Genomic DNA, 19135 nt, shown 5'->3' on the forward strand with positions numbered 1-19135 from the left:
GATGGAGCCATGCTTTCATGTTGTTTACACCAAATTCTGACCCTACCATCTGAATGTCGCAGCAGAAATCCAGACTCATCAGACCAGGCAACGTTTTTCCAATCTTCTGTTGTCCAGTTTTGGTGAGCCTGTGTGAATTGTAACCTCCCTTTACTGTTGTTAGCTGACAGGAGTGGCACCTGGTGTGGTCTTCTGCTGCTGTAGCCCATCTGCTTCAAGGTTCGATGTGTTGTTGGTTTAGAGATGGTCTTCTGCAGACCTTGGTTGTAACAAGTGGTTATTTGAGTTTCTATTGCCTATCTATCATCTTGAACCAGTCTGGCCCAGACTACTGCCACTGACTGGATATTTTCTCTTTATCGGGCCATCCTCTGTAAACCCTAGAGATGGTTGTGTGTGAAAATCCCAGTAGATCTGCAGTTTCTGAAATACTCAGACCAGCCTGTCTGGCACCAACAACCACACCACGTTCAAAGTCACTTAAATCACCTTCCTTCCCCATTCTGATGCTCAGTTTGAACTTCGGCAGGTCATCTTGACCATGTCTAAATGCACTGAGTTGCTGCCATGTCATTGGCTGATTAGCTATTTGCATTAATGAGCAGTTGAACAAGTGTACATAATAAAGTTGCCAGTGAGTGGAGTGTATATACCTTTTATGGCATAATTTAGTCTGTCAAATAGTTGTTGAGATATTTTGGTCCGGACCAAAGTGTTGGACTGATCAACCACAGAGCCACAGTGTTAGCGTGACTAAAAATAAACTTGTCAGTGCTCTTGAACAAACTATGTGGCTCCAGTTTTAATTAATCTGGACTACAGTCTGGACAAATTGCCTCCAGCCAGTGATAAAGCTGATGAGAAAAATGTCCCCCTGTGCTTCAAATTCTGTGTTGGAGTTAGTCAATTACTCAGTGGATGTTAATGGACATTTAGCACGCACACCTCTTCCAGTTAATGTGAGTTGTACATGTTGGTGTATATTCACCCGTGACATCGATCCTCTGAGGTTAAGGGCATCCCAGTCAATGGGAACTGGCCACAGTATGGACCGCTGGTTGTTAATACAGGCTGTGCTTAATACTGGGTGGCTATGGCAACAGCAGGCTGGAGTGGAGAGGAGGGGGGTTAACAGCAGCAAACCCCAACAACAACCCCCCACCTCCACCGCATACACACACTCTTTAAACATTAGTGTGTGTGCACGGGGGGTAGACGCTGGTTGAGACGGATATGAGGTAATCTCCCTTGGGTTAACAGTGTGACAATAGCACAGAGGTTCAATCACACACACACACACACACACACACGCTCATCTGTCAGGCAACAGGCTGGTCAATGACTTCATCTCTGCCAGTCTGTCCATCAGTCATCTCTTTGTTACTGGATGGATCATCAGAGCGGATGCAGCAGTGCAAGAATTCAGATCTGAGGGACGTTTTTTAATCTCATGCCATTTTTAAGTGTTTTTGTTTCATTGGTGCAGCAGCCGGCGCTCCTGTTCGTGATGTTTGCCGCAGGCTCCCAGCAGGAGGATTAAACTGCTTTTAATGAGTTATAGTTAAAAGGTGATGGAGCAGCACAAGAGGGAGTTTGTGTCATAGACAGACCGCTGCTGCTGCCGTTGCTGTTATTGTTTTCCTGTTTACCAAAATGGACATACATCGGCTCCAAGTGCTTCGTTACTGCCTCCCTCAGAGTGTCAGTGACTCAGGGTTGTTTTACAGCCACATCGCCGCCAGGTTTGTACCGACACTTGTGTGCGAATGTGTGTGTATGGTCATTTCTTCTTTTAGAATACGTCAGCGATGAGTGGTGGAAGTTAAATGTCAAATGCAGCAAGGAAACGAAAAGAGGTGAAAATATTTAGTGGTGAATGAAATGGTTGAGTTGTAATTGTGCATTTGTGTGATATTTTCGTCAGCGAGGTTCGACCATTGTGTGCGAAGAAAGTGTTATGATATTCCAGCAGCACAGACGGGCAGATCTTCCTCTGCTGTATTTTAATCAGAGCCTAAAATACTAATCTGTGATCTTAATCTGGCCGCAGCAAACTGTTGTTCAGACACAGAATTTAGGTTATTTTGGATTAGTTATTGTGTGCATGGATAATTTGATTTGGCGCCAAACTGCAAACAAAACAGCTCCCTGTTAGTGTGCATGAGTTAAGTGTCAGAAGTTGTGACTCTGATCTGTTTTGATCTCTCTTTTTTCCCCCTCCCGCCTGGTCGCATCTTTTCAGTCAAAGCCAGAGATGCTGCCAGAAAGATGCAGCCCACTGTGTGAACACCGAGCAGCTTCTTTATTCTAAACACTCGGCAGCCTCACACAGGGCATCTCTGAATAGCAGGGCCCTGTAAGCGCTCCATACATGTTTAATTCACACAAACACTGAAGACAGCATGGCTTCTGGCTAAAATGGCAGATCTTTCGGGCCAGTGCCCTTCTCCCTTTCTCTCTCTGTTTTCCGCTGGCAGGACGGATGATATGGAGAAGAGATGGAGGGAGGGGAGGGAGGTTTGGTCGCTGCTGCTGTCCCAGATGAGAAGTGTGGGATCAAACAGCCCTGTTGGCTGTCTTGTTATCACCAGGGAGAGGAAGAAGGGATGAGGAATGAGGTTTTATGTGTACAATATGTGCAGCTGCTGCTTAAAACTGACCACTCACTATGTGGGGCACAAGAACATGCCAGAAACCTGATGGTTGCAGCATCATGACTTTAGCCTGCTTTACTGATGTCTGCGATGGTCTGGTACAGAAAGACAATCACAGTATTTTTTTTTGTTTGTTTTTTAATATAAATTTCACGAAAAATCATTTTCATTTTTATTCATACAGCCCAAAATCATAATTTAGAACAAGACCGGAAAGGTTGTGCAATATTTCCATTGAGTCTCAATATGGATTATGCTGTGTTCACATGGAGTCAGACAGACGGTAGACGGCAAACTGGATTTAATTATGTGGAAAGAGCAGGACAGTAAAATTAGGTGAGGCTTGCAAAGAGTATTGGCAAGACAGCATTGCAGTTCACACTTAAAATATCTTAACTTGGGGCGCCCTGTAACTCACCTGGTACAGCAATCGCCCCATGTACAAAGACTTTGTCCCTGCCGCAGCGACCGAGGGCTTGATTCCAACCCACGGCCCTTTGCTTATGTCATCCCCTCTCTTCCCCTCCCCTTTTTCATGCTAATACTGTCCTATTGACTAAAGGCAAAACGCCCCAAAAATATCTTTAAAAAAAAACAAAAAAAACTCTTTTGCCATGGTTCGCAATGGAATTTACAACTGGATGTTATGTAGCTGCCTTCCAGGGAGAAAACACAGGCAATCTGAACCATTACTGAACATTACTAAGATAATTACATAAAATCTTTTAAAAAGAAGTGTTTTTAATTTAATGTATTTTATTCTTTGTAAACAATAAAGTGTCACCATCGCAACATATCGTCATGCATGTATTGTTTTACTGTCCTGCCTTTCCTTCAGACTGTTTTTCCTGTGTCGTCCCAAAGCATCAGGAAAAACTACTCAAAAAAACTCAGGGAAAGCAGCAGCAGAGGGATCTCTCTTGTAAAAAGGTGTCATATTTACAAAATAGGGAGATCCAATGATGTTTGGCTGCAAATAAGTTTTGGGCAATAGTGAATTTTTTTTTGCAATAATGTGATGAAGTGTCTTGATTTGTCAGGTATAAAATTCACTGGACAAAAACAGACATTGCTGTCCTGTTATTTTAGCTGCACACCTCTTTTCCGCTTTTTCTGAAAATGTACTAGATCACGATTAAAAAAAATAAAATAAATAAAAATACAGGCTGTTACCCATATGCCCTCATCCTCATCTAGAGTGGACAGAAATTGCGGTAATAGAAAAACAATATGGAAAAAAGGAATGACAACAACGTGTAATAGTATTACAGCAAGTGAAACTCAGTGTAATAATTTAAAGGGAAACTTTGATATTAGATTTGATGAAATTGGTTCCAGTATTGAGAGAGAGCTGCAGCCTGCAGCAGCAAAACAGGCTGCACTGTAATCATTTTGGGTGACTGTGCACTGTCAGTTTACATCCACCAAAAGTGCTTGTTTTTGCCAATGACAGGCTCAGATTTATTTTTTATTTATTATAAGTGTCTGACAAATAAATACAATGTGTTTCTGTACCTTTAGCTTGATCTGGTGTGTTTATTATTGTGTAAGTCTCTGTCTGAAGTCTTGTGAGTTGAGTCTTTGCAGTAAGACAATAACTAACAGACTGGATCACGCCAAAGGTGAAGAAAACTGTTTTATTTCTCTGTAGGCTCCTTTCCATTATGGTGTCAGGCAGTTAAAATAACAACATGAGCCTGTCAGTGGCAAAATAAGCATTTTTAGTGGACATACATTGATAGTGCACTATTGCCATGAAGGTTACGTTGCAGCCTGTTTAGCGGCTGCTGGCTGCAGTGCTCTCTCTCAGTACTGGACCAGTTTGAGTAATGGCTGTCTCCATGAGTCACTTAGACACAAAAACATGGGAAAATATGGTCCAGGTTGAAAAATACAGAAGTTTCCCTTCAACATGGATGCTGCTGACCATTTTTTGTGTTGAAAGAAATCACATTAACATGTATATCTATATATTGTTGTACATGTGAGTCACACAGTCCAGGAAATGCAGAATATAGGTCACGCATTCTCTGCCTCTGAAATAACTGTGGCGGCACTGCATACTGATACATCGTGGCATGAGATTGAGCTTTTTGCACACAACTGGGACATTTAGCTAAGAACATAAGCACATTAATGCGGTTTGCATTAATGCCATTAAGACGGCGGTACTCTGCTCTCTCCCCCTCTCTCCCTCTCTCCCATTTGGGGCTTAATTGTGGCCGTTTCTGCAGTATTACACAGTACTTTGTGTATCAGTGGGCCAGGGGTTAAATAAACACACCATGGTGCAGCACAGTTATCACAATCTGGACACCATGATGGATCAGGGATGTTGAAGCTTGGATGACATTGTGTAGATTATGAGAATCTGAACTGCTGTGCTGCTATATAATAGTCTTGTTGTGCATGGAACTGTGATGCATTAGTGGAGATATTTTAATGCCGTTAAAGCTTAGTTTGAACTCCGTTCAGTCCTCACCATTGTGGTCTTAGTCATTAATACTATAAAGGCACGTTGCTTCAATGTTCAATACTAATACCCAACATAGAAAGAACCTTACATACAGTGGAAAATCTAGAGATCTGAAGAAATCTAGATCTGCAGTCTGTGAGTGGTAGTGAGTTTTATGGTGTTTGTAGCTGAAAACCTGCAGTTTGAGTTGATGCTGCATCCAGGTACTGATTTAGTGTTTGTGGCTTTACTCTTGTTGTTGCACTGTCTCTAAAAATGTTTTTTAAAAAACACCTAAACCTAAAGGTCCAGTGTGTAGATTTCATGGGATATATTGGCAGAAATGGAATATAATTTTCTTTACTGGATAATCACCTGAAAATAAGAATAGTTATGTTTCCGTTATCATAGAATGAGCTGTTTATCTACATACAGAGCAGGTCCTCCTCCACAGAGTCCACCATGTTGTCCTACAGTAGCCCAGAATCATAGATTTGAATAATAGCTAGATACCAGACCCCAATATGACGCCTATTCATTCCTTTAGAGTTGCTCACCTGGTGCATCAACAAAAAGTTTTTTAGCTTCCAACTTATTCAGCCCACTGAATATGTGCAGTAGTCTTTCTCCCTCGGGCCCTGCCTGCAAGTTCCCGCTCAGCTCGTAGACTTTATATTGTGATGATATCACAGATATTCAAATCTCTTTTTTAGTCTTGAGGAAAGTTTTACAAATATAATAATTGGTCTTGTTTGCAGTCTGAGGTGTCCTGTCAACAGTTTGTCAGACGTGTCTTGTACAATGGTGGTCTATGGGGAAAACGCTTTTTTGGCTGCAGGGGACTTATTAGCTGAAATACTGCGAGTGACCACTGGGAAAAATTTGCCGCAAGAGTGAGCAGCTTTCCTGGCGGCCTGCCCAGCATGGACTAACCAAGCACTGGTAACAATTTGCCATTTGAAGAAATGTGCTTATTTACTTTCTTGTCAAGAGCTAGATTACAATCAGTACCATTCTCATGTCTTTAGGCCAACTAGAAATATTAGTCTATATTTAGCAGATGCCAGCAGCCAGTTAGCTTACCTTATTTTAGCTTAGCTTAGCTTAGTTTTGCTTAGCGTAAAGACATGGCAAAATTCTCACAATTTCAATGCCAACATGCTGATGATGAGCAGGTATAATATTTGCCATGTTCACCATTTTTAGGGTGTTAGCTTGCTAATATCTGCTACTTAGCAAAGTACAGCAGGGGCAAAGAATCATCAGAGTTGTTACAGTTGATCTTGATGGGAACATTAGTGTCTGTACAAAATTTCATGGCAATCTGTCCAATTGTTGTTGAGATCTTTCGGTCTGGACCATAGACTGTAGAGATGGACGATATGACAGCTCTGCAAAGTTGAAGCCAAAACATCCTGATTGCTCCCCAGTGGTCATAAAACTCGTCACCCTCCATGTCAGCAGATGTTTTCATAAAGATGGTTTCTATCATCTTAGGGAGTTTTGATCTCACTGGTGTATGTTCATGTATTTTTTCTCTGATGAGTTTGGTTTTAATTTGTTATTGATTCTAGAAAAAGGGGGGTGATGTCATGATTGGCAGCTGTGGTTGACTCAGTCAGGGGTTTGTATGGGCGGGACTTTGATACCGCAGCCCCAGCTCCTGATTAATACTATGCTTCAAATGACGCCACCGGCACAAGATAGCAGCAGCTGTACCTGTGATATTCTCGCTTCATTTTTGTGCAGTGGGAGGAAGTGTAGACACATCGTCCATCTTTATATCAGTCTAAGGTCTGAACCAAAGACATGGATCGATCAACTGGCATTACGGTCCGAAAACAAACACAAAATACAACAGAACTGAGTAATTGTTATAAATTTAATATGACATGCATGGCAAGATAGCAGGCGTAACAGGACATTAATAATAACCCTATATGTCTGTATGTGACTCTTCTTTAGTTTTAATTACCCTCTTCCATTTACAGTAGTTTAGTAGGAGTGTTACATCCCATGGAGCAACACCACTGCAATCGCTGAAATCTGGCATCCATCATGTTTCTCGCTGTTTCTTCCAAACGAGCTAACTGTGCTTAGTTTGCTCACTAACAAATGACCAGGCTTCACACTGTTTCTCAGCAATAAAGTTGGCTTGTGCTGTTTTTAGTCCCCGCAGGCTTCCTTCCCTCTGTGTGCCTGTGAACAGTACTTTCCCCATGGAGCAGATTAGAGGTCTTGTACGAGAGTTAAGTCCTGGTTAATTTAGATTTAAGACTGCAGTGAGGTAATGATCTGCCTGCCAGGCTCTGTCTCTAATCCAGGCAGTCAGACAGGCCTCTTCCCTCTGTCAGCTGGACCCCAGCAACACACACCCAAATGCACACACACACACACACACACACACACACACACACACGCATCCATACTGTATGTGCATACACCCCCACCTATGCTACACACAGGCCATGGCTCTGCCCCAAATGCCCAGTGGAGACTATAATCCTCATGGTGACAGAATAATAACATACAACTAATGAAATCCATACACAGTAATCAATCTGCATGTGTGTGTGTGTGTGTGTGGGAGGGGCAGGGGCGGGGGGCTTGTAATGCTATCTTTGTGAGGACCAATATAGACTTCGTTGTGAAGACATCTGTGCATTGTGAGGACATTTAGGTTCGACAGTGGACTGTTAAAGGTTAAGACTTGGTTTTATGATTAAAAGAATACTTCACCCACAAAATGACCGTTTGTAAATCAGTAATCATGTCGTGTTACCTTGAATTCGTCAAAAAAGCTTTCATGATGAATGATGATTGAGAGGCACATTTAACAACAGCAAAACTATATTAAACATCAGTTAACAAACTCATACAACTGGTGCAGTATGATCAAAGTCTCATTTTGTATGCTCAGTACTTCCCAAATGCTTCCCAATGCATTTTTAAATATAGAATATAAAGATTCATTTTTTAAATAGTAAGGTTTAAGTGAACATATATAGGTATTTTTAAAACTGGGTTTTTCCCTCCTTACCACACGAGCACTATTATAAATAAATCTCACTCCAAATGCAAAACACAACTGTATTGCTGTCAAGAGCATGCCAAACCAACAGGCGGCGATATAACTGTAACCCCAAAGCCACACAAAGAAGAAGATGATGGCAAATCAGAAGCCTAATAAAAAGCTATTACTGGAAGGCTATCGGGGGCAGTGACCTCTGTAGCGTATTGTAGAGTGGAAGAGTCACCATACATTTATGTGTTAACATGTACAAAGTCCTGTTAGCAAGGTTATAGCCCGCGCTATTTTTGCTTGGTCCACCATTGCACGAAATGTTGCCTCATTTGTGACGCCACACAAAGAAGATAACAGCTCACACCTTGCCATCACAAGCCAAAAACTCTGTTTTCGGGGTCCACACGTCAACTCTTAAAACAGAGTTTCTGAAAATCTTCACCCTGGATATAGAGTTTTACAAAAGGTTCATGTTCAGGGACCTAACACACAGTTTGCATGTAGACGGAAGGTCAAAACGCATAGACGAATCCATGTTTTCAAATGTACCCATGTATGTTTGGACTGTTAGGGTTTGGTATTCAGTAGTTAGGGTTAGGGGTTAGAGAGTGTATTAAGTCAATGAGGTGTACAGGTATAGAGAAACAGAGAGGTGAAGGCTACCTTCAGGAAGACATTTCAGGGTTAAGACCAATTTATTGAGGATGGCTTGCCCAACTGTGGACAAAAGCAGTGTCCCCGATTGGGAAAAGGTGGTTAAGCTTAGAGTTAAGGTGAGAGTAAGTCCCCAGGAAATGAATGTATTAGAGCTGGGCGGAAGGATGATGCCAGTGCCATCACTAGTGGCAGTCAGTCAACAATCACTGAGCCCACCATCACGACTTCATCCTCCTATTTCAAGGGTGCAGGTTTGCAGTGGCACTAATGGCGTTCATTGAGTGCATAAAAAGTAACAATTCTGATTTATCTACCAGATGAACTGTAGCCTGCCAGATGAGCAAAGTGAAACCCTTCTTTAGTGACCAAGTGTGTGGCCACCATTACTGTATCTGTATTACATTACATGACTACATTACTATATCTCTTCACATGTGCTTGGTTGACTGACATTATTTACTATTATTTAAATATCAAGTAAGCCCAAGTAGGTTATGATTAACTTACAAAAACTTTACATGCAATAGTCCACCTTCTCCCCTTTCTCTGTCCGTCTCTCTCAAACACACACATGTTGTGGTGCTCCGTCCTTGTCTCAGTCCTCAAAATTGTGCTACAGTAATGCATAAAGCTGGCGGTTTGCAAGTCAGATTTGGTAGTTGATTAAAAACCCCACCACAAACCCCTAAAAATGATGTCATCCTGCATCACAGTGTTTCACTGTGGACATCATTTAACCCTAGATTGTGTGTAAATCTATGTAATTTCCCCAAAGTGACCAAAGTAAACATGTTTGTGTGTGTGAATGTGTGTGGCTGTCTGTTTCTGTTGCCCTAAGATGGCCCTGCACTAAAAATACCAGTGACTGTTATTTTGGGTGTTCATACAGTATGGGTACTATAATATACTGTGTGTGGGTGTATAATTATGTCCCTGTGTTCCTGTTTGAAAAAGGAGTGGCAGGACATCACAGAGGCCTCAGTCTCAGCAAGATGAGCCTCTGAATTGAAGTAAAACTTGAACGTGTGTTTGTGCTTTACATTTCACAGAAGTTTGTAAGATTATTGGGCCTGTTTACATCTCCCATTAGAACATGCTTCTTAAACAGATTAGAGGGTCTCTCTCTCTCTTCACCCCAGACAGCCATAACTCAGATATGGCAGCATATTGCTCTGTTGCCATCGTTTGTTTACCAAACCTCAGATTGAGCTGTAAACCCTCCCTGACACTGACTGCACGTCTCTATTATCTACAGTACCGACCAGGGATGCATAAAACTGTGTAATTATCACTCCTGCTGCACAGGAAGCCTCTCTGGATGCCTCCGTCTCTCTCAGCCGGCTCTCATTGTGCAGGAGGTTATGATTTTTTTAAGTGAGTTAATTAGCATGAAATGAATTGATTAATTGGGTCTGTGAAGGTGTCACCAGCTGTGCAGATCGACGGCTGCACCTCTAAGATGCAGCAAATAATCAGGATTAATTTTTGGCTTCGTCTGTACCTCTGATTTGACGGTTGGAAAATTAACCTGGATTTCCTGTTGGTGTCAATCAAACGATCAGGTCTCCTCTCATTATTTTAGGCAACAGTGTTGCCCTTATTAGTCAGCTGAGTTGAAGCATGAGTGACAGAGGCATGGTGCCCCTTATAATTAACAAGATTTATATGCAGGTGATGCCTTTATATGCATATTATTTGAAGCGAAAAGGTTTGGTTCTGGGAGGATTTTTATGTTTTCCTACTCTGATTCAGCGCCAGAGGAACTCAGGAAATACTTTTTTTCTGTTTTCGCATGCAGTTTGTAAATTAAACAGCTAAACTGTCCTAGTTTAGCTGTGTGTCTACTATTTTATTCTGTTGTTATAATAAAGTAGCAGCTGTGTTAGGAAAATGCAGCTTTCTCCAGCTCTGTGGGTTTCGTACTGTGCACTCATCAAAGCATTCTTTCTTGAAAAATAGCTATCGCAAGTACAAATACAAAAATCCTCTTGTGAAACTTTTCTGCTGCTGTGGCTACAAGCAGGAAGTGGATTTGAGAGGTTATGTCTTTAATAATAGAGAAAATGATCAACTAGGGGATACAGAAATGGTTTAAGTTGCATGACTGATGTTCTCAGTCAGGTGTTCCTGTTGCATGTGGCTTTCCATCTTTGTTTCCCCTCATTTCCTGCCACCTCTCCACTGTCATATAAAGTGATAAAATTCCCCCCTGAATACTGTTTAGAAGAACATACAAGTGACAGTGTGCAGTTTTTTACATCAGCTTTTCATCTTTGGAAGAGTAATTGACCTTTGGGTGTAGCCTGAACATGACTGTACAGGAGCTAAGCTAAGCTAGCTGCACAGCTGAGGGAAAATTTAAAGGGTAAGTTTGGTATTTTCAACTTTGACCCTATTTTACATGTTTTTGTGTCTAAGTAACTAATGGGATATGAATTTTTTAAAACCAGTTTAGTATGAAAAGAGACTGAAATAGGTTGTAATGTTTCCATGGGGGCATGTTTGCAACATCACTGTGCGTCCACTAAAAGTGTTTTTTTTTTTTTTTTTTTTTTTTTTTTTTCTCACTGACAGGCCCAAATTATTATTATAGTGTCTGACAACATTGTGGAAAGGATTCCTACAGAGATAGACCTATATATTAAAGAGTAAGATCCTTTTTGTTTAACCAGAAACAGTCTCGAAACTGCTATCGCCAAACCCACCAGACTCCATTTGAATAAACAGTAATTTTATCCTTGTAAAGCACACTTTATTCAGAGTCAACAGAAACACAATAAAACTCACAAAACCCAATTTGTCTGTCTTTCTGCTGTTCCAACATTCATCAACTCTTGTTTGGTTGAAATAAACCCTAAATTCACCGAGTTAGATGTGAAAATATGCTGGCTCTGTACACGCTAAAATTACTGTTTATTTGAATGGAATCTGGTGGGTTTGGCGATGGCGATTTATAGGCTGTTTCTGGTAGAACAAAGAGGATCTTAACCTTTAACAAAAAGGTCTGTCTCTGTAGAGATACTTTCCATAATGTTGTCAGACACTTATAATAACAATCTGAGCCTGTCAGATTGCAAAAACAAGCACTTATAGTGGATGTAAACAGTGCGAACGTGGCCAGAGTTGTTACATTGCAGCCTGTTTTGTGGCTGGAGCAGTTTCACCAATTGTTGATCCCATTAGTCACTTAAACATAAAAACATGATAAAATAGGGTCCAGGTTGTTACCCTTAAACGACTCATACTCATCACTGCCTTTGTCGTTAAACATACTGCACCACTTGTGTATCAGTGGCTCTGCAACCCTGTGCTGATGGGGCTCTGCTCTGCGGCTTTGGTATCCTTTGGTAGTGTTTTAACATTTAGTCCTCGTCACGGAAACAAAGGCCCAGCAATTCTAAACTGCTGTCATGAGCGGGCCGCGCAGGGCCGTGTTGAATGACTCATCATTTGTTCGGGTCTGTTCGGGTGCCTTCCACTGTGAACCAGCAGGATGAAACAATTACCCCGGCAACAAAAGCTAATTGCCATGATAACAGAAGCTCTGCCCTCGGGTGCTACCCAGAGAGAACGCAACACACACACCCCATCACCCCAACCCACTCCCTCCATATGCCAAGGAAACACTTTCCCAGCCTGAATACAACCAGTGATCTAATCAGGATGCTGACGAATCTCACAGGAACACACAACTGCTGTTCCTAAATACGCAAACCCAACATGTATACAGTCGTTTTTCATCAGGTTCAGGCATCAGTTCTTCCTGCGCTGAGATGTCTGCTAATGGACTGAAACACACAGCCGTGACACTGTGTGTGTGTGTGTGTGTGTGTGTGTGTGTGTGTGTGTGTGTGTGTGTGTGTGTGTGTTCATGTATAGGATTTGTGTGTAGGAGGGAGGGGGGGGCACATATGCCTAACCATGTGTGCAGGGAAGTGCTTTGCTTAATTCAAAAGCCTGGGAATGTGGCCTCCTTTTCACCGCTCGCCTTATGAGGCTTATTTGACATGAGGAAGCGCTCAGTGTGGCAGAAGCCTTCATATCCTCTCTGCTCTTGTTTTCCTCTCGGCCGTCTATTCATCTCCTTCTCTCTCTGTACTCCTCATCTTTTTTTTCCCTCCTCAACCCTCTCAGGCTGCTTTTTGAGGTGAATATTATTCAGTCTCCGCTGAGAAATCTGCTTAGTCCAGCAAAAACAGGGTGAAATGCTCAGGCAGTGACTGTTGGCTGAATCAAGTCAAGCTGATACTGTTTAAGAACCAGAATACATGTGTTTCCTCTGCACTAATACAAATATATTGCCAGCTAATAGCAAAGGAAACATTTTAAATATTTGTGCTCTCGTTTGCCTGTCAATGTGGTGTGAGAAACGCTCAGTATTTCTTTCTTTATTCATGAGCTGGTAGTGGGGAAGTGCTTATGCATTTTTAAAGATGTAGTCTATAGAATACACAGGAGGGAAAATACCAGCAGGCTGAAACCTTCAGAGGATTGGAGCGGCCTGAAGAGAGAAACTGCCCAAATGTCAGCTGTTCATTCTAGCTCTCTGTTCCTCAGGGAAACTGCTCAGAACGGCTTCAATCAATATTTTTATATTGACAAAAGTTCATGTGACTATTTATGTGAAAGGGGTCACATGTAGTGATGAACCACAGAGAAATATAACCTGACTCTGCAGTTTCCTGCAGCTTGACGGAGCATTTTTGCATCTTTGAGCTCCTTGTTTATGTTTTATTGTTTATAACTTACCATAAAACTTCAATGTTATTATTATTCTATTATTTGTCTGAATCACTGAACTCAACCGGCTTATATTTGTGACAGGCCTTTAATTCCTTACACACAAAACTGTCACAAAAGATGGGAAATACAACACTCACAACTAATTTTTATGAAAAACCCTTTTGATTCTTTTGATGGGTGTACCCTTACAAACTAAGGGCATACGATATATCATATAATTTACCTGGCATTTTGGGAATCAATACATATTCTGACTTGACCGCTTTGTTTCTCTTGACTATCAGGCTGGTAAATCTGAATGAATTACTGTATTCTCTGGCGCTCATGGTTTCAGTAAAATGTACCTATACAAAGAAATCCACACACACATCCAAACCAAAAAACGGGCAGGTGCTGCCTTGTTTATTCACTGTGTCCATGGAAACACAGCCGTGTCTGTTTACTTTTCTGATAACAACATCACTGCATAATTTAGAGGGTAACACAAGCTTAATATTTGGTTATTTTCAGTGCTATGTATATATGCATTTAAAGAACTACTGTGCTTTTCTTTTACACCTAATTTAGTCATGGATGTCTGGATTTGGTTCAGTTAACTGTAACTGTGAGGTCAGTGGGAGGCAGAGCTGTTGTGCAGGCTGTGATGTACAGGTGTAGGAGCAGCTCTGCACAGGGGTGTGCGTTCAGTCGCCATCATTCTTGCCTTGCTTTCGGTGATGTCAAGTTAGCGCTGGCCAGCACTGTCAGTCAGTGGTAGACATTTTGGCTGCCTGCTCCAAAAGCCATGAAAAACACTTTGCTGGTGTGATCAAATTATGTTTTAGAAATTCTGCATTTCATATTTTAGAAAACAGATTTGGGATAGTAGTCTGGACACAAATATTTTTCCATATTCTCTTTTACTTTTTTTCTATACTTATTCAGACCTGGAAATTACTAAAATCAAATTCCATACTTTTCCATACTGTGTATAATGAACAAGGATGAATCATACACAGTCAATATATCATCAACTTAAGTCCAATTAGCAACAATCATTTTGGCTTATGAAGCTTATCACTTAAAAATGTCTCTTCTTTGTGATTAATATATTCTAAAATAATGTTTTCTTTAGTCTGACCTTCAGTTCTTCCTGTTTTCCTGCTCTGAACATCAGTTTGATTCATCACATTATTTTAATGTCACTGATTGTGATTTTCAGCAATAGCTGACCTTTTTCAGATGAAGCCGTATCGCCTGCTGTCACTTCATCATAAACACATACTCACTCTGTTTTCTCTGTCATCTCTCTACTCTACTTATACACCTAAAAATTTGTCAAGTATGGAGCATTTGAGCAAAGTGGGTCTCTTTCTTCTTCTTTTTTTTGGTTGGTAGTAGCAGCTGTGATGTTGAGCAGCTATCATGTGCCTCATTGTGCCTTGTCTCCTCTTTGTCATGTGACCCAGAGAGAGTACGCCACCCTCAGTAATCAGATCACACACACAAGCATTTAGCACACTGTCAGAAGTGGGAGAAATTAGCTGAGCTGCTCTGTGAAGATCTGGCTTAGCGTTTACTGCAACCAAAGAAACAAGAAATCGTCTTCTTTTTTTGCTCTCCATCCCATGATGTGTCAATTGAGCAACGTACTGTATGTGGAGGAGGAACAGACGAGACGCCCGCTTTATTTCTGACTGCTCCGAGAGAACTGAAACCGTCAGCTTCAAGCTGGAGGCGCTCCATCCCTCTGGCCCAAACTGCTCCAGAAATAGGGCCTGTTTTTGTAAGAAGATCCATCACAGAGGCGCAGCCACTTCACTCCTCCCCTCCCCGCCTTCTTGCAGTGAGCCTCTGGTGGTCTGTCGGATCTCTGAAGTGGAGAGAAGTGTCAGTTATGTGATTAGAGAGTCTGTTAAACTTATTTAGAGATGTAGGAAACATGATGTCTGTAGTTATCCCTTATGGTTTTACATGCAGAATGGGAGGTTCTTCTCAAATGTCGAGGCAGTGAACTTTTCAGATCTCTATATCCTGCAGTTATCAGTGATGAAATGATGATTTGTTTTTGTTATTCCTGATATATAAGGAGTAAGATGACATTTGCAGGAGGTTAAGGATGAATCTTTGCGTCTGAGTCTGTCCAACAGGATTGTATCCGGAGTGACTCGTCAGATCAGATTCTGTGCTATATCTGAATGTATTTGAGGAACGTTGCTTTCACATCTGCTTGTGTAAAAGACAAATGTGTTTCCTGTTTGATCTTCAAGTTCCTGTTTGTCCCTGGGTGGAGGATATTTATTGTGTAACCATTTTCCAGCCGTCAGCATCTACATCCAGACTTACTTTTTGTCTTACTGTGTTTAACCATTCACAAAATGTCTCTGCGCTGGAATCACTGTCACGAATAAATTGTGTTGTGATCTCTCTGATATGATATTGCTGCTGGTTAACTCGGCAGCAGTTGTGCAGTGGGGAATGATGGATATTTGACACAGGGAGGGTGGTTGTAATCGTGGGAGTTGTTGCTGAAATCCATCTGTCAAGTGAGCTTTAAAGGCTTCTCCCAGAGGGAAGACATGATGTTGCCGTGCAGTTTATTCTCAGACCTTCTGATATTGTTGCCTGGAAATAAACATCTTTATGTCATGTGTCAGACAGGTGATACTTATGATGAAAAAGAGTTTTAGATCAGAGAAAAATCTCATATGCTGCCTTGCTTGCCAGATGCCTAATTTAACTTAAATGGAAAGACACACGCCCACCAAACTTTTTTAATTAGAGAAAACAAAATACTTATTAAGGGACTCCATAAAGACTTTTTATGAAGTATAGAATCCCTCTCTTAACCATGTTAAAAAGAAAATCCATTGCCAGCTTTTCCGTAAAAAGGATAAAGGCAGAATTAAGGGGGATTTATATTTGTGTGGCAGACCATACGCCGTAGCCTACGCATATGGCCTACGCCGTGGTAAGAATTTACACTTGTGCGGTGGTGTGTCTGTGTCTCTCTGCAGTTACACCTCCAAAACACTAGTCGGCGGCGGAGGTTTCTGTGAAGCGCTGTAAAATTTAGTTGATTCAAAACACAAGTACACAAATCAGCTTCGCTATAACTCACAGTATTCAAAGACAAACACTTTAGCAAACAGAAGGTCTAGGATTTAGGGGATATAATGGCAGAAATGGAGTTTAACACAATAAGTATGTTTTCTTTAGTGTATAATCACCTGAAAATAAGAATCATTTTGTTTTTACTACCGAAAGTGGGATTTATACTTGTCCATCAGCTCTATGTAAAGCCTGCGCTGTAGCCTACACACATGGCCCACGCAGTTCAGAGCATTTATACTTGTGCGTTGGTGTGTCTGTGTCTCTCTGCAGTTACACCTCCAAAACAATGGTGGCTTTCTGTGAAGTGCTGTAAAGTTTAGTTGATTCAAAACAGACACAAAACACACATTAAACATGGCTTAATAGCGACAATTTCAAACACAAGTACAAAAATCAGCTTCACTATAACTCGCAGCATTCACAGACAAACACTTGTCTTTATCTGGACACATTTTCCCCACAAATACAACATGCTAACATTATTAGCACAAGCCTATGGCATTTTACATTGTATAAATTAGCATAGTAGCTAGCAAACTTTTCCCCTACTCATATGAGGCCAGGGACAACAGCAACATTTAACAAAGGTAAGGTTACAAAATTTGGCTCCATTACAACTCACAAGGTTCACTGACAAAACAACTGTCTTATACCAAACACGTTTTCCAAACAAATACAACATGGTAACGTTATTAGCACAAGCCTATGGCATTTTGCATTGTATAAATTAGTTTAAAAAAGAAAAGAAAAATGGAGATGGACGTAGTTTGATATCCAGCCCTCACACTGTTATTGTGTTTCATTTTGAATTCCTTCCATGTGAATTTTAGGGGAATTCATCCAAATTGCACTTTATTATTTTTGCCAGACTAACTCTCAGGTATGCAGGGTTTAAGTGAAGCCAGTAGAATCTCATCACTATGTCATCGCTGCTGAGTTATTTGAGGCCGTTCAGACGACCCCAGGGGAACCGGAGAGCAGACGATGGCAGGAAAAGTGAGAGGAACCCGGCTGGGACTGAACCATGTGTTTGAGCGGTCCGGGGGGGGTCTCTCAGGTGTCACGCTGTGTTCCTCCTGCAGAGCGGCACCTCGAAGGAAAGGTTGTCAGAGGAGGAAGGGGGGCGGTCACATGTTGGCATTTGAATGTTACTGCCGTCCTCAGGGCCTGAAACAAGTCCCAGTCCTCGTTAACTGCTGTGAAAGACAACCTCATGTATCTGCTTCGTCGTTATATTATTTCTGCCATTTTTATTGTGAATGTAATTGTGCTAAATTGCTGGAGGTTTAATATTACGCCATATAATCTCATTCACCTCTGGCTCTGCGTTGAAAAGTCAAGGTAACAGAACAATTAATCACACTTTTGGCTCTTGTCACCATTTCTGGCTTTTTTCATACCTTCGTAATTTAAACAGCTTTGAGCTGCTGGAACACCTCTCTAACAGGGTCATGCATATCTCCAGTGTGTCATTCCAACGTCTCAACTGTTATTATTTAGCAGAAGTTAATGTTTTAATGGTTTTAAGATGTGACTGCAAGGCACGATCATGTGCACTCCATACTGAATATCTTGAAACTTTGTCAAGGAGGAGAAAACGGTTACAGGTTATATGAAACTAGATTTTAAAGCTGCAACAGTTACTCAATCAAATTGTTAATTGAAGGGGTGAATGAAATATCAAGTTTGAAGACATCATTTTGGGCTCTGGGAAGATGTGATGGGTGTTTTTCCACTACTTTCACATTGGATGCATAATAATCAGCAGATAATTAAAGTAATTTGCCGTAAATTATAAAGCTGCACTCTTACACCTCTCCCTCACAGGATGCGATGTGAACAATCGAACATCAGATTGTTTCAGCTTTTACCAATGAAGACGTCCTGACCTAATCTGTGCATCAGCAAACAGGCTAAGTGCCACCCCGGCTCTATTTTTGCAAAGCTTTGCGCACCTCCAGCCTATTTTCAGAGGTACAGCAGGCTGTTGCTTAGGCTCAGTCAGAACTCGAAAGGGTGTTGTTGTCATGCGTAGTATATCTGAACAGGTTTTCATGCTCCATCCACCAGGGTTTGCTGTATGTTAGTCCGCCTCTTTTTTCCACCCAATCCTAGTTACTTTTGCTGCTGTAGTGGCCATGTCATGCTAATATGAACCACTGCAGTGATAAAAGGAACACTTCACTCCCTGAATGACCTTTTTTTTTCAGTTAATCAACAAATTACTGAATTTGTGAAGAAAACTTTGTCTCACATGTCTCCACAATGAACGAAGAATCCAAAAACTAAAAAAATTCTTCGTGAATTGCAGTAGTGGGCCCCTTGCCCACATTTAACCACATTAAAACTATATCAAAACATCCATTTTCCTAGTGTAAAACAACTCCTGCAGTATAATCCAAGTCTCATTTATTCAGTCTCAGTGCCTCCCAAACTCATGCATTTTCACTAAAACCTTACTATTTAAAGCACTTGCACATCTGAGTGCCAGGGCAAGTGTGCTCGTGT

At 41.3% G+C, this 19135-nt stretch overlaps 1 protein-coding gene across 4 annotated transcripts in view; it reads left to right on the top strand.

Moving 5' to 3' along the window:
• evla (Enah/Vasp-like a) overlaps positions 1-19135 on the top strand; it is a 61154-nt gene that overhangs the window by 15933 nt on the left and 26086 nt on the right. The window contains exon 1 of one of the 4 annotated variants that reach the window (XM_050061534.1): positions 1076-1742. The exons of 2 other annotated variants lie outside the window; for them this stretch is intronic. In XM_050061534.1, coding sequence (XP_049917491.1) covers positions 1654-1742 — 89 coding nt within the window. In that variant the 5' untranslated portion in view covers positions 1076-1653. Of the gene's footprint in view, positions 1-1075; positions 1743-19135 lie in introns of those variants that run through there. One more of the 4 variants, XM_050061537.1, reaches the window with a different exon arrangement.

This window comes from Epinephelus moara, chromosome 14, assembly GCF_006386435.1.
Source record: "Epinephelus moara isolate mb chromosome 14, YSFRI_EMoa_1.0, whole genome shotgun sequence".
In the NCBI taxonomy this organism is placed as follows: Eukaryota; Metazoa; Chordata; class Actinopteri; order Perciformes; family Serranidae; genus Epinephelus; species Epinephelus moara.